Source organism: Muscardinus avellanarius (assembly GCF_963383645.1).
Source record: "Muscardinus avellanarius genome assembly, chromosome: 7".
NCBI classification, from domain to species: domain Eukaryota; kingdom Metazoa; phylum Chordata; class Mammalia; order Rodentia; family Gliridae; genus Muscardinus; species Muscardinus avellanarius.
In genome coordinates, this window is record NC_137793.1 from 51,581,619 (window position 1) to 51,598,950 (window position 17,332).

General features: G+C 34.6%; 1 protein-coding gene across 6 annotated transcripts in view; it reads right to left on the minus strand.

Moving 5' to 3' along the window:
- The window catches only part of PCDH15 (protocadherin related 15), a gene marked incomplete at both ends in the record, with an annotated part of 813,688 nt that overhangs the window by 424,761 nt on the left and 371,595 nt on the right, over nt 1–17,332 (minus strand). For all 6 annotated transcript variants that reach the window (XM_080699048.1, XM_080699046.1, XM_080699047.1 and 3 more), the window contains one exon: nt 6,186–6,294. In XM_080699048.1, coding sequence (XP_080555174.1) covers nt 6,186–6,294 — 109 coding nt within the window. The remainder of the gene's footprint in view (nt 1–6,185; nt 6,295–17,332) is intronic.

Sequence of the window (17,332 nt, forward strand, 5' to 3'; positions counted from 1 at the left end):
TACCTCCAGGCTACACTCCCAGACCTATTTTATCCTTTTTTTTTTTTAATTTGGAAACAGGGTCTCTTAAGCCTGCACAGCTGGCTTTGAACCTGTGTGAACCTCCTGTTTTCACCTCCCAAGTGCAGGAATTACAAGTGTGCGCCATCACACCTGGCTTAACAAAAGCTTTTAAAAAGGTAATATAGTTTGGAGTTGATTCTGGTCATGTCTTACCAGAGCTTTCATCAGAGTGAAATCCAGTAGGTTGTATACAAGAATGAGCCCTAAACAACCAGCTTCACTGAAGACATAACAACAGATGATCTGGGGAAAAAAAGGGTGTAGCTCCCCAGTAAAAACACCTATTATCAGTTAACTCTGAAGGTACTAAGGAAAAAAACATTGTATTCTGTTTACTTAAAAATGTTCTACCATAGCCAGGCATTGTGGTGCATGCTGAGACAAGAATATCTCACAGATTTGAAGCCATCCTCAGCTACTTAATGAGGCTCTCAGCAACTTAGTGAGACCATGTTTCCAAATACATTATACAATAGGTCAAGGAGTATAGCCTCGACCTAGAAAAGCACCTGTGTTCCACTTCCAGTACCACAAAAGAAATGTTCTACCATATTAAAGAGAATCTAAACAGTCATATGGAAGGATATTTTTTAATCTGTGAAGATCAAAGTAAAATGCTCTGCATTCTCACAGCTAGTAAACAACTCAGCTAAGAGTCAAATGTCAGGTATTTAATTCCAGAGCTCCAACTCTTCCTTCTTTTGACATATAGCCTGTGTCTAATAAAATAGATTAGATGCATGGGATCCTCTGGCCTCTCTGAATGGAAGGTTGGCTTTTAGACATCATTATAGAAAACTAACATAGCAAAAATATAGCTAGCAAATTAAAAAATAAATCTGCTTGGACAAAATGTAAAGACTAGTATAACTTTAATTCTCTATCTTACTTAAAACTATGCTCTCCTATTGAGAACTAAGAACATATTGATTATGCATTTACTGTTTATGTAAATTTTTATAGTAACCTCAAGATGTTCTATAGAAACAGTTTTCATTGTCCAAACTTAGATGTAAAGTTGAGACCTATATTTCCCATCACCAAACATATGAATACTTTAGTGAATTTTAGAAGTATCACTTGACTAGAGTCAACAAATTAATGGTTACCAGAACTTTTACTGCAATGTATACTAAAAACAATTCTCCATTTTTACTCAGAGTTTCATTCATGAAAATGGAAACCTAAATTAATCTTTCAGTGAAGTTTATAATACTGCAATTTTATGTTTTCTCTTTATAATATCTGTTTGTCTTTTGTTTTCTGACATTGGTTGATTTTTATTTTCTATGAACATCAAGCAGTGGAAAAAAAATAGAGACATTGTAGTGAGAAAAAGAAAGTGGCTCTTATACGTTGTGTGTCTTCCTTTGTCTTTAATAGTATAAACCAATACCTTCTTGGAGGAAGTATTTTATATTATATTCATGTTTCCAGAATGTCTATTGTAATATGGAAAAATAAAGGGCAACAAATACAAAATAAAGTTTGTTGGGGAGGCCAGGCATGGTGATTCAGGAATCCCAGGATTTGGGAGGCTGAGACCAGAGGATCGCGGTGTGTGGACAGCCTCAGCTACTTAGTGAGACACTCCATAACTTAGTGAGACACTGTTTCAAAATAAAGAATAAAGAAACAGGGTAAGTGGTATAGCTTGGAGGCTGAATGCCCCTGGGTTTCATCACCAGACCCACAAATAATAATAATAATAATAATAATAATAATAATAAAATTTTAAAGAATAAAATAAGGAATGAAATAGGGCTGAGAGTGTAGCTCAGAGTTAGAATGCCCTGGGGTTCAATCTCCAGTAACACACACTTACACACACATACACACACACACACACACACACACACACACACTGAATAAATAAATTAAATAAATAAATAAATGTGTTAGCTGTTAGTTCCCAACCTCAATGAAAAATAAATAAATACAAGGTAATATTTCTATAATAACTTTATCTTCTTTTTCTAATCCCCCTCAATCACTCCCCTTGAGTCTCTGATCATCTATCTGATAATAGACTTATTTTTAATATCTTTCTAGTTTCCACATATAAGATAAAACATACATCTACTCATTTTTTTTTAAGCACTGGAGATGGAACCCAGATGCATTCTACCTTCAAACTACACCTCTGGCTCTATTTTTTATAATTTATTTTGAAACAGGTTCTCACTGAGTTGCAAAGGGCCTCACTAAGGTAGCTGAAGCTGTCCTCAAACCATGATCCTCCTGTCTTAATCTCCCAAAATAAAATGCCATGTCCAGCGTTTACTTGTGTTCTTGATGATCGCCATTCTTACTGGAATAAGATGAAATCACAGTATAGTTTTAATTAACATTTTAATTTAGCATTGCTAAATATTTTGAGTATTTTTTATATATTTGATGGCCACTTGTATTCCTCCTCCTCCTCCTCCTCCTCCTCCTCCTCCTCCTCCTCCTCCTCCTTCTCCTTCTCCTTCTTCTCCTTCTCCTTTTCCTTCTTCTTCTTCTTCCTGGGATCAAACCCAGGTACTAATGCAAGTTACACTAGCTCTCTACCACTAATCTACAAGAGCAGCCCAGTTACCACATCTTATTTTTACTTAAATTCTCAAATTATTTCTTTGTTTTATAATATGTCTGAAGTTTTAGTTGGAATCTCATGAAAACTTTGAAATTATATAGTATTAAATGAAGTCCTTACTTTAAAAATGTTCAAAATTATGATTGTTTTGATGAAATTGTACAGTTTATAGATTTGGAGAACAGCTTCTTTCAATACAGCATAAAACATAAAACAGTGCCTTCGACATCCAGGACCCAAAGTTAGTAGAACTTTGGTTTCCAATAGGAAATCTTGGACTTTCAAACATAGAATGGGTCCCACTAGTTTATAACCAATCAGAGCAAATACCTTACATAGTGGGACACCAAAGAACTAATTACAGGGTGCTTTCTCTGGGAACTCTCTGAGAATATTGGAGTAGATTATATTTACTCAGCAGCCTGGCTGTTTTGTGTCAGAGACTTACAGGAAACTGGCTTTGTGACCTTTAATTCTGTAAAGCACTCCAAGCTTTCTCGCCCTCAAAAGATAGTTATTTCAGACTAACAACTCTTGCTGAGAAACCAGTTACAATCCAGGGTGGCCCAGGTGTTCTGTTTGAATGTAAATTTCCAACCACAATACCAGAAAGGGGATCATAAGGCTTGTCATAGAAAAATCCTAGCTTCTAATTTTCTCTCTCTCTCTCTCTCTCTCTCTCTCTCTCTCTCTCTCTCTCTCTCTCTCTCTCTCTCTCTTTCTCTCTCTCTCTCTCCCTCTCTCTCCCTTCCTTCCTTTCTTTCTTTCTTTTTTGTGGTACTGAGGGTGGAACCCAGGGACTTTTCTACCTCCAGGCTACACTCCCAGACCTATTTTATATTTTATTTGGAAACAGGGTCTCATTAACTTGCTAAAAGCCTCACGCCTCACTCAGTAGCTGAGGCTGGCTTTGAACCTGTGCTATCCTCCTGTCTCAGCCTCTCAAGCGCTGAGATTACACGCGTGCACCACCACGCTCGGCTCTACCTTCAAATTTTCCGATAAATAATGGTTTCATTTGGACATAAAAAAAAGAGTTATTTATTCCTATTCCCCTCTCCCTTCAACTATACCTTTTGAATGTTTGTAACTGGTGATTTGAGAACTGTGTTGCATTTTTTACATATTGCAAAAGCTGCCAAAGAAATGTTTTCTTTTAAAAACCATTGTTGTCAATCTGAGCGAAGCCTCTATTTGGTGTCTTTTTCTCTAGTTTTAACTGTGAGGAGGTATCCTATACCATGTAAGAATTTCCAGGATTGCTTGACTATGCAATGTAATACTGACAGGAAGCTCTGGTGGAAAGATAAACTTCTACCTTAGAGCTATTGAAAATTCAAATTCTTTTGTGCTCAAAATAATATAAGTGGAGTTATTGAGAAAACAACCTTTTCTGTATGTTTTGCTAAATTTCTAGAATAAATTCTCTATTTCAAAAAAGAATTACTTGGATGGACTTGAGAAAAATTAAGAGTTTTGGCACAATAAGTGAAAGTAGAACTGTGGGAATCCTATTTTATAGTGTGTATGTTTTGTGTTTTTGCTTCTGTTTATGCCAATATGACATGACTTAAAATATACTTTATTTTTCATTTTAAATACTTTTACTGGTTCATTATAGTCTCAAATCATAATGAATTTCATAGTGATAGTGTCACACATGCATACAGTACTTTCTCACTCCCCTCCTTTTCATTAATATTCTCATATATGTAAATAATGTCAATGGAATATTTTCTTCATTAATTTTCCCTTTCCACCTAGCAATCATTGAGCCCTAGTTTTTCTCCAGGTTTTATTGTACACTAGTATATGTATTAGATCAAATACTAAAGACAGAAGACTTTTTTTGTAAAGACTTTTAAAGAGGAGCAATCTGAGGTAATGAAAAGATAAATAAAACCTACAATTATATGTTTAGTACAGTTAAAGTCATGATTTTAACATGAAAACACCTTTTATTTCTATCTAGATCCTCTTCCTCCAGCTATCAACATGAATAACTAACTCAGCTCTTGAAGCCTTTGCTAACATCTGACTATTGCAAAGAGGCATTTGCTGATTATCCTACTTAGAACTACAACACCCTCTGTTGTACTTCCACACTCACTCATCCTGCTGGGTTTTTCTCCTAGCCCTTTCTACCTTCTATCTTTTAACACTTATTCATTATATTATATTAAGTGTGCATAGCCTATGTCTACTGCCAAAAAACAGCTTTTTGATGTTAGAGATTTGTCTTAATCCATAGAGTAGGTGGTAAATTATTAAAAGAAATAATTAGTTTATTTTTTTAATTTAAAAATCCTTATGAATGCAATCAAAATCAGCCACATTACATAGCATGTTCCCCTAGTCTATTTTTCACTTTTGTTATTTGACCTTTGCACATACTGCATTGAAACCCCAGTCTTGTGCTGAAATTATTCTTCAAATTATCTTAGAAGTGCTTAGTACTTCTTTCTCATGAGACCACAGGATATGTAGTTCAAGCTATAAATTACCTTAAGCAGTGTGTATTAATTTAACATTTAACAGGAGGATTGCAATTTGTAGCCAGCCTCAGCTACTTACTGAGGCCCTTTGCAACTTAGTGAGACACTTTTTAAAAATAAAGAATTAAAAAAATATATAAGGCTGAGGATGTCGATTGGAGATAGAATGCCCCTGGGTTTCATCCCCAGTACCACAAATAAATAAATAAATAAATAAATAAGCCTTAAAGCAGAGTACTTGACTTTTTGTTTTACAGATAATGTTTCTAAGTACAATATAGTACAGAGTTTAGAATCTGTTCTATTGTTTGTTGGTTGTTGTTATACAACTATGGATATAGGAGGGAGACAAGAAGACAAAATGGTAGAAAGCTTCACTGAAGTTATTTTCCAAGCATATTTCAAAATGGGCCCTTTTTCAACAAGTGATGCATGGTCTTCCATGTGTAAGTCTTTCTAGAGCCTTTATAAACCATAAAAATCAGCAACATTCATATTTTAGCAGAATAAATTTATGAACATCATAGTCAAATTCTCATCATTTTTCCTTTTTGCACAATTAGGAGTCTATGCATGGGAAGTTTTTCAATAAAATATTTGCCAGGTATACAATATATCATGTGCTCTTGGGCTAATCATTGTCATTCTGTTTCCACTTGGCTCCAAAATAGTTCTTACTTAATTCAGCCATAAATTATTAGGATTATGTATAGTATCCAACCAATGACAAAATACCAGTACAGTAAGTAGTATAAGTTTTTCCTTTGATTAAACCTTTGTTCCTACAAAATGCTTTATAAGTGTATATGAAGAAAACTATCAATGTTGGTTAATATTTCATTTTGTATGCTTTTTCCATAAAAGTGTTTTCATTTGTTCTTGTATACTGAAACTAATTGTAAAGAAAAAAACCTTTAAGTTACATCAATTTTTATATATAACTATAACTTCCAATAAAAATACTTTGCTACTAAAAGGGTTTTTTTTCTAATTTGAGAAAAAAAAATGTTAACATTCTTCTAGATTGAAAACTCTAAGCAGATACAAACCAACAAGGATGGAGTAGAGGATGCCTGGTCTATCTGATGGTGGCTGGATATTCCGGTCCTGATCAATGGCTTGGATGGGTGGTGTAACAATAATGGGGTTCAGTTCTTCCTGGAAAAAAGTTCAGAGAGCTTAGTTCAGCTGCAAATTATTAGTACTTTTTGGAAAACTGACACTGAGATATTTTAGTTTGGGTGATACGTAGCCAGGGTTAAAATCAAATTTTAAGATTTGTAAATTAACACCTATCCTAGTTAATTTTGAATCAGAATAGGGAGCATGATACTCCCACCTTCAAAAAGAAAACCATAGTAATTATGTACATAAAATTTTAGGTAAGCAATTTCTACTAAAAATAAATCAAAGAAGAAAGATAATAATACACAATTAATTTTCCTAGAGGACTTATTGAAAAGAAATATAAAGTAGCTTTGGATGTAGAATTTTTCTCTTTGCTTTAGACAAGATTTGCAATATTTATATTATTTTCTTTCAAATTAATTAATTATGTAAAAATCAACTTTAAAATAGACCTTTTACTTAAATTGGTAAGAAAATCACATTATTCAAGGTTCATATAATTATACTTAACTATATGTTATACAGTTATGTACATTTAATTTGTAGTGTTCTGCAAAAAACAAACAAAAACTATCCAAAATCATGGGAAGTCTTTACATCCTCTATAGTCTCTTTCAATTTCTTTCTTTAGTTTTCTATAGTCTTCATGAAAAGAGCCATATTACCAAAAGCAGATGTTTCTAAGAAGATGAATATGTTTGTGGTAGAATATGTCTCTATGTACCTTTCAAGTCTCAGTAGCAAAAAATTAGAGCATGATTTAGATAGTTGGGTCCATATTCCTTTTTTTTTTTTTTTTTTTTTTTTGTGGTACTGGGGTTCCTGGAAGCCCTTCTACCTCCGGGCTACACTCCCAAACCTATTTTATATTTTTGAAACAGGGTCTCTTACGCCAGCGCGGCTGGCTTCTAACCTGCAAGATCCTCCTGTCTCCGCCTCCCAAGCACGGGGATTACAAGCGTGTGCCACCACGCCCGGCTCATATTCCTTTATACAAGCTATTAGAGAATGGAGCTATCTAACAAATACTAAAAAGGTATATTTTAAATATTTTTATTGGTGCATTATATTCATACATTATTGGGGGTAAAAAAAAAAAAACGTGTGTACATACATGTACATATCACCGATTTAACCCCTACCCAATTCCCACACCATCCCTCCCCATCCCTCCTTCCCTTGCTTGACTTAGTGGTTGACTTAGATATGTTTAAGTACATTGTGTGTTTTAGAGATTTTCCTTCATCCCTTGTCCCATCCCCTCATTTACGTTCTCTTGTTTGCTCCTCTATAGGATTTTCTATTTCATCTAGAGTTCCTCCTATGACCCATTTCTCCTTAGATTTCACATATTAGGGAGAGCAATTCTGATTTCTTATTTTTTGTGACTGACTAATCTCACTTAGCATAATGTCCTCCAGTTCCATCCATGTCCCTGAAAATGATGTAATTGCTTTTTTTTTTTATAGCTGAGTAAAATTCCATTGTGTACATATCCCACAGTTTTGTAATCCATTAATCTTTTGATGGTAATCTTGGCTGGTTTCATAGTTTAGCTATGGTGAATTGTGCAGCTATGAATATAAATACACATACATTACTTTGGTAGTTTGTCTTCCTATCTTTTCGGTAGATACCCAGAAGTGGTATTGCTGGATCAAATGGTAGATTTGTTCCCAATCTTCTGATGATTCTCCATACTGCTTTCCAAAGTGTTTGCACTTATTTGCAATTCTACCAACAATGTTTTAGAGTTCCCACTTCTCCACATCCTCGCCAGCATCATTTGTTGTTTGTGTTTTGAATGATTGCCATTCTAGTTGGAGTTAGGTGAAATCTCAGGGTAGTTTTGATTTGCATCTCTGATTGCCAGTGATGATGAACATTTTTTTTTTCATGCATTTACTGTCCATTTGAATTTCTTCTTTTGTGAAATGTCTATTTAGTTCATTTGCCCATTTTGTTATTGGATGCTTTGTGTTCTTAGTGTTGAGTTGAGTTCTCTGTATATTCTAGATATTAGTCCTCTATCAGAGGTGTAGGTGGCAAAAATCTTCTCCAAATCTGTTGGCTCTCAATTGAGGTTCTTGACAGTTTCCTTTGCTGAACAGAAGCTCTTCAGTTTCATGCAATCCCACGTGTTGATTTGCCTTTTAATTTGTTGTGCCTTTGGGGTCTTACTGAGAAAGTGTTTATCTGTGCCTATGTGTTGCAGTGTTGGACCTATGCCCTTCTCAAGAAGCTTCAAGGTCTCTAGTTTGATTTCCAAGTCTTTGATCCATCATGAATTGACTCTTGTGCAGGGTGAGAAAGTGGGATTCATTTCCAATTTTCTGCATATGGTTAACCAATTTTGCCAACACCATTTGTTGACAGGCTATCTTTTTTCCAGTGTATGTTTTTTGCCCCTTTGTAAAAAATTAATTGGCTGAAAGTGTGTGGACTTGTTTCTGGGTCTTCTATTCTGCTCCATTGATCTATGTATCTGTCTTTATGCCAGTACCATGCTGTTTTTATTACCATAGCTTTGTAGTAAAGTTTAAAGTCAGGTATTGTGATTCCTCCTACAAGTTTTTTGTTGCTGAGAACTACTTTGGCTATTCTTGGCTTTTTGTTATTCCAAATAAGTTTAAGGACTGATTTTTTTTTTATGTCTTTGAGGAATGATCTTGGTAGTTTAATGGGCATTGCATTAAATCTGTAGATCACTTTTGGGAGGATGGCCATTTTAATGATATTTATTCTGCCAATCCATGAACATGGAAGATCTTTCCATTTTCTAAGATCTTCTTTGAGTTTTTTCAATGTTTTATAACTTTCTTTGTAGAAATCTTTTACCTCCTTGGTTAAGTTTATTCCTAAGTATTTTATTTTATTTTATTTTATTTTTTGTGGGAGGTCTTGAGTGGAAGGCTTTTCTGAATTTCTTTTTTCAGTGGATTTATGGTTGGTGTACAGGAAGCTTCTGATTTTTTTAAATTGATTTTGTATCTAGATACTTTGCTGAATTTGTTAATCAGTTCTATAAGCCTTTTGGTTGAGTTTGTTGGGTTTTCTAAATATAGTATCATGTCATCTGCAAATAGTGCAAGTTTGAGTTCTTCTTTTCCTATTTGTACTCTTTTGATTTCCTTTTCTTGCCTTATGGCTATGACTAGAGTCTCTAGTACTATATTGAAGAGAAGTGGTGATAATGGACATCCTTGTCTCATTCCAGTTTTTAGGGGGAATTCTTGACGTTTTTTTCCCCATTTAAATGATGTTGGTGGTGGGCTTATTGTAGATTGCCTTAATAATGTTGAGATATGTTCCTTCTATTCCAATTCTCTGTAGTGTTTTTATCATAAATGGATGTGGGATTTTACCAAATGTTTTTTCCGTGCCTATTGAAATGATCATGTAATTTTTGTCTTTGATTCTGTTCATATGATGAATTGCATGGATTGATTTTCATATATTGAACCAGCCTTGCATCCCTGAGATGAACCCTACCTGGTCATGTCGTATGATTTTCTTTATGTGGTTTTGAATGCATGTTGCTAATATTTTGTTTAATAGTTTTGCATCTAAGTTCATCAGAGATATAGGCCTGTAGTTTTCCTTGCTTTAACTATCTTTCTTTGGTTTGGGTATTAGTGTGATGTTGGCTTCATAGAATATATTTGGGAGAGTCCCAGTTTTTTTCTGTATTTTTTTTTATTCTCTATTTCATTAACTTCTGCTCTAATTTTAATTATTTCCTGTTTTCTACTGGCTTTGGGGTTCAATTTTTCCTGTTTTTCAAGGGCTTTGAGGTGTGTCATTTGGTTATTTATTTGAAGATTTTCTGTTTTTCTTATGTGTGCACTCAGTGCTATAAATTTTTCTCTTAATACTGCCTTCAAAGTGTCCCAGAGGTTTTGATATGTTGTATCTTTATTTTTGTTTCTTTCTAGAAATTTCTTGATTTTACCTCTTACATCTTCTATGACCCATTTTTTCATTCCGAAGTGTGGTGTTCAGTCTCAACATGTTTATATTGTTTCTCTGGGTCTTCTTATAGTTTATTTCCAGTTTCATTCCATTATGGTCTGAAATGACACAGGGAAGTATGTAACATTTTTTGAATTTGCTAGTGCTCATTTTGTGTCCCAGGATGTGATCTATTTTGGAGAAGTTTCCATGAGCAGCTCAAAACAAATGTAACTCCGCTGTAGTTGGGTGAAATATTCTATATGTGTCCAACAGGTCCATTTGATTAATGGTGTTCTTTAGTTCTGAGGCATCTTTACTGACCTTTTGTCTGTAAGATTGGTCTAATGTTCTGAGAGGTGTGTTGAAGTCTCTCAGTATTATTGTATTGCGATTTATGTGTGACTTCATGTCACAAGGAGTTTGATTTATGAAAGTAGCTGCACCTATGTTTGGGGCATAGATGTTGATTATTGTTATTTCCTCTTGCTGGATTATTCCTTTTGCCAGTAAAATATTCCTTCTTTGTCTCTTCTAATAAGTTTGGGTTTGAAGTCTAACTTGTCTGATATAGTTGCTACTCCTGCTTGTCTTCGAGTACCATTAGCATGTATTACCTTGCTCCAGCCCTTTACCTTGAGTTTGTTCCTATCTTTACTTGTAAGGTGTCTTTCTTGTAAGCAGCAGATGGATGGATTCTGGTTTTTAATCCATTTTGCCACTTTATGTCTTTTTATTGGGGAGTTGAGACCCTTTATATTCATTGTGATTATTGAGAGATAATTTTTAATTCCTAACATGTTAAGATTTTATTTGGAAAGTCTGGAGTGATTTTAATTGGTTTGCCTCTGAATGTCCTGTTTTATTTCTACAGTTATATTCCTTATTTAATCTTCTGGAGATCTCTGAATTTCTGTGTTATCAGGTTCTGATGTTGTGGGGTTGTGGGCATTCATTGTTCTATTGTTATTCCTCTTTCCCATGATATCAGAAGTTTGTGCCTTCTCTGGGTTCTTCCCTGGTTACTACAACTTCACTTAGAGTGCTCTTCATCTCAGTCTTTTGTAATCTCAGTCATCACTAATCCTTTACTGGGTTGTATTGCAAAGTTTCAGACCCAGGGAGTTAATCGAGGCTATGTGAGACCATGGGGGTGCCAGGCTGGGTGTTTTCCCAAGGGAAGCTGAGACGAGGGTGTGGTATCTCTGCCTCCACTACTCCTTCATTGGGTTGGACTGCAAAATCTCAGACCCAGGGAGATTATCAAAGCTGTAGTACTGGGATTTCTCCCTTAGGGTCTGTAGTTTTTCTCATGGTTGTTGAGTGCACTGATCTAGAGCGGTTGCAGACCTGGTAGACTCACCGCCACTACTGGCAATATGGCGCCACTGCCACCCTTGGCTGTGAGAATGGCATATTTCTTTTCTGGTTTTGAGCTCTGTTGAGTCCCTGGAGCGTATGCTGAGCTTGGCCCCAGGAGTTTTAGATGTTCTTTGTGCTGAAAAAACTGCTGAATTATACCCAGATATTCCGCAGCTGCTCACTTCAGTTCCTTGCTTACCTTTCCTCTCTGGAGCCTGATGGGTTGTTGAGTGAGCTGATCTGGAGCTGTCGTGTTCGCGGTGAACTCGCCGCCACTGCTGGCTATATGGCGCTGCTGCTGCACCCTCTACTGTGAGGGTGGTGTATTTCTTCTCTGGTTTTGAGCTGTGTTCTGAGTTCCTTTCTTATATGGAGCCTGGTGCTGTGAGGAAATACGGAGTTGGCATGGCTCTGCTGCTGCAGTGCGGGGTAGTTTCTTTTCTGGTCTCTGGTTGTTCTTCTAGCCTTCTTTTTCTCTGTCCCTTGTACTTACAGTTTTTATTTCGCTGCTGATGGTGTTTTCTGGCTATTAAAAGACCTAATTTTGTGGCAATAGAGATTGAGTGTTAGTGGGACTCGTAAACACTGCTTTTCTTGGTAACCATCTTCCTGGAAGTGTTGAAAAGGTATTTTATTAGTTAAAACCAAATACTTCTTATTTTTGCATAAAATTTGTAAATGTTCCCTTGTTTAGAAGAGATATTAATGGCTATTGGTTTGTTTTTACATATACAATTTAAACTTCAGTTATATTTATAAATATTGTTTCTTTTCATAACAGTGTTGAAAAACTTTACTTAGTGCTTTTTAACTATGATTTAAGCTATCAGATATCATATTTTAATTTAATAAGCCACATACTCATTTAATTCTAGTTACAAAAATGTTAATGTTACTTTCTGGCTGTATTTAATACATTGGTTATATTTAATATATTTAATATGTACTAAACTCTTAAACATAGCATCAGGTTTATGAGTAGCACAGTATAGAAATAGCATCTTTTGCAGAAGTGTTCCTGAAATTAACAGAATAGGAGGTATAAAAAGCCTTTTGGAATGACTATATTATATCCTGAATAAAAAAAATATCAAACCTATCATATTGACGCTTATTTGGTCCATAAAATACCTGATGCATTTTATATGGCTCTTATTATTTAAACTTGCATGAAAGAAGCATCTTCTTGTTATCTGGAGATCTACTGTCTCCCCCAGGGTTATTTTTCATGATTGTAACAACCAGGATAAGAATTATAGAGGTAAAGTCAGTTTCCCTTTGACAAATAGAACATGCATAGAATAGCACTAAAATTGAAATACACAGCAGGATACTCAGGGAACATGAAGTTCTAATGTTTTATAGGACTTGTACAATCTGATTTTCCTGAAGATATAAGACAGGGGGCAAAAATCAAGGTTAATTTGCTGATATATAAGCTTGGTGTGATTATGTCTGCTTTACTGAACAGTATAAAACACGTGTCTTTTAGTAACTGCAGATAGCATAGCTCCCATTTCTCCTACCCAGTTTCCACAGCTAATTTCTGAATCCTAATGGGAATGGTAATTTCCCCCAATATACAGCATTAGAAACATTTAAATTCTTCAGTACACTGAAGGACCCAGGAAGATCTAGCCTTTTCTGTGCAAGGGCAAGTTGAAACACCTTGTTTTGATATTTGAAAGAAGCATGACCTGTTTTCAGATTTCTATTTTATCCTGGAAATAGAGGCTAGTCCTTTAAACCACAACAGGGAAGGTGTTGATAATGCTGGATGCTGGTGCTGCAGGGTACTGACAGATGCTTCATAAATCTTCTCCAAATGACATTCTTGATATTTGCCCATAGGGTCTCTGGATGCATCTACTAAACTTTTCAATTTTTCTTGGAAAGTTCAAAGTAATAGTACTAGTTTCTCCTCTCTCTTTCCTTCATTGGCAGCAATTATGTTTTCAACATAGAATGTACTTATTTCCCAATATATTGATATTTTTCAAAGTGTGTGTGCACTATATAAGAAACATTTGTTTAAAACAGCACACAAGTTGTGTCTCACCACAAAAATAAAAAATAATCAAAACCTGAGGACAGCTCTAGACAATCTATATTTTTCACAAACACCTCAGGAAGATTTTATATACAATAAAGATTTCTATAAACTTCTGTATACCTTTCTAACACTTTCTGACAAGCTTCCTTACATTTATTTCTCAAGTTTATTTATCTTTCCACACTTTTTAAAAAAAAAATTAGGAGATGAACAATGTGGAAAAATACTATATATATATATATATATATATATATATATATATATATTATAGCACTTCCTTTGTAAGCTTACTTAAATATTACTTTGCAACTGAATTTATACTATTTTGAATAACTATCTTCACTTTTGATTCTAATTGTTAAAAACCCAAATTTTGCTGTTGGGACTAAATTTTTCAAATATAAAAGTATGAAACACTAGGCATCCCACTTTCAGAAATTTATTTATAAGTTTATAAATAAGAAACACCAGCTGCCAGATTTGGTGGTACATGCTTGTAGATCCAGTACTGGGGAGACTGAGACAGAAAGATCTCAGGTTTTAGAGCAGTCTCAGCAACTTAGCAAGGTCCTCCAGAACTTAGTGAGACTCTTTCAATATAAAAATAAATAAAAGAGCTGGAAGTGTAGCTCAGAGAGAGGTAGAATACCCCGGGTTCAATCACCAGCACCAAAAGGTATCTAGTATAAGACATCAGTAGACTCCCAACTTCAATCAAATGCAATGTTATTTTTTAACATATTAAGCTAATTGGACAGCAAACACAGTAACAATTAGGCTGGCAGTTAAATATGGGAGGAAAGCTGAAATTAAAATGGAAAAGAATGTGAACTTCCTCAGAATGCCCTAATAAAGAACAAGACAATTAATAAATATGTTAATTTCTAAAGTAAAGGAGAATCAGATGGCGAGATTTCTGTACTCAGAAAATATTTGAAAGAGGTTTTCTAATGTCTAAATCAATTTACCAATAGCCACTTATTGAAAAGAATTGATAAGATGTAGACTAACACTTATTAATAATTTATTGGTATCTGGTTATCAGTTAAATTTTTACAGTTCACTGTTATAAAACCTGCCAGAAGCCTTGAATAGCAAATGATATAATTTAAATCAGAATCTGATGATAAACCCTGTGCTTTTTGGGTACCTTGGATTTTCCATACTATGTGATCAAGACTCCAGTGTTCTGCTTGGGCTGACTGTATCTCCCATACTGTGATTCTCATTCATTGAACACCAGCCTCATCAGCTTTTGTTTTCTTCTTCAACTGTGTCGACCCTTTTCCTTTTCATGGTTTTTATACTTTTTTTTAGACTTACTTCTCACAAGGCAAGTCTCAAATAAAATGCCCTTTCCTAAGGGAAGCCTTCCCTAACTATTCCACCCACACAATCCATTCATTCTTCTACATTTACAGCAATTACTACATGTTCTTTTCTTCATGATTTGTATCAATGTCTGAAATTCTTATTTTTGAAGTTTCAATTCTGTTTTCTTGTACTTGAGTATAAGTTCTCTCAAGATACAAGATCACAATTACTGTGTTCCTAACATCCCAAACACTGTCTTCCAATGAAAATCTCCCTTATTCTCTCTCTCTCTCTCTCTCTCTCTCTCTCTCTCTCTCTCTCTCTCTCTCTCTCTCTCTCTCTCTCTCCCTCCTCTCTCTCTCTTTCTCTCTTTGTCCTCTTTTAATTTCTTCTCCTTCCTCCTCCTCCTCTTCCTCCTCCTCCTCCTCCTCCCCCTCCCCCCTCCTCCTCCTCCTCCTCTCCTCCTTCTCCTTCTCCTTCTCCTTGTTCTTCTTCTTCAGGTACCAGGTGCCTGGAAACCCTTGTACCTCAGGGCTACACTCCCAGACACCCAATTTTTATATTTTTATTTGGAAACACGTCCTTTAAGCCAGTGATTCTGGCTTCAAACCTGCAGGATCCTCCTGTCTCTGCCTCCCAAGCGCAGGGATTACAAGCCTGTGCTACCAGCAGAAAAAAAGTCTTAATTTATTTTAGCAATTTTTCTTGTTAGGGACCTTGAAATATATGATTGTAAAATAAGATCAATTAATATATCATAAATTAAGAAATGCATGGTGTGTGGAACTTTCTCAGAGGGCAAAATGGTGAGTGAACCTGAGTAAAATAACTTTATTTGATTTGACATTTATTGGAGCAGTGTGAAATAGAAAATTGCCCCAACCACTTTTTAATAAAGAGATGAATCGCCGGGCGTGGTGGCGCAAACTTGTAATCCCCGCGCTTGGGAGGCGGAGACAAGAGGATTGCACAAGTTCAAAGCCAACCACTTGCTCTGGCTTAAGAGACCCTGTTTCCAAATTAAAAAAAAAAAAAAAAATATATATATATATTAAAATAGGTCTGGGAGTGTAGCCTGGAGGTAGAAGGGCTTCCAGGAACCCCAGTATCACCAAAACAAACAACACAAAAATAAAAATAAAAATAAAAAAATAAAAAGATGAATTGACATCTCAATGCACAATTATACTAGTAAGAGAAAACTTCCTTAAGATACCAAAAAAATTCAACATTCTTTTTTATGTAATATAAAACTACTATTCTTTGGGGTGCTAGAGATTGAACACAGGGTCTCACATGTTAGGAGAGCTCTACCCACTGAATATATACATATATATGTAGTAATTTACAAAACATATAAATTATACATATAATTATATTTTAAAACTATATTATATTTATATTTTTAAATATTTTATAAAATTTATATATTTGTATAAATATATAGATTATATATAAATATATAAATTGCATAATTTTTTAATTTAATATATAAAATTGGTATATAAATAAAATTAATATATAAATTCAATATATAAAATTTATATATAATTCATATATTTATAAAATTTATATTTAATGATCATGTAACTATATTTATATAACTATATATATTATATGTAACTTAATTGAAAAATTAAGTCAAAGGAATATATTTAAAAACTCTACTAGCTGGGTATGGTGGTGCATGCTTGAAACACCAGTACCTGGGAGGCTGAGACATGAGGATCTCGGTTTGCAGAGAGTCTCAGCTACCTAGTAAGGCCCTCTTACAAATTAGTGAGACCATGTTTCAATATAAAGAATAAAAAATAAGTATAACAAGACCTCAAAGGCACAAGAATCTAAAAGGTGAATCAGTATGCAGGATTGCATGAAACTGAAAAGCTTTCTATACAGGAAAGGAAACTATCAAGAACCTAGAGCCAATAGAATGAGAGAAGATTTTTGCCAACTACTCTTCCAATAGAGGACTAATATCTAGAATATACAGAGAACTCAAAAAAATCAGCACTAATAAAACAAATAACCCAATTAAAAAATGGGCAAGTGAACTAAATAGACACTTCACGAAGGAAGAAATTTAAATGGCCAATAAATGCATGAAAAAATGCTCAACATCATTAGTAATTAGTGATACAAATCAAAACTACCCTGAGATTCCACCTAACTCCAATTAGAATGGCAATCATTAAAAACACAAACAACAACAAATGCTAACAAGGACATAGAGAAGTGGGAACTCTAATACATTGCTCGTGGGATTGCAAATTGCTGCAACCTCTTTGGAAAACAGTATGGAGGATTCTCAGAAAAATGGGAATGAATTTACCATTATATACAGCAATACCACTCCTGAGTATCTATTCAAAAGAAAGAAAAGCAATA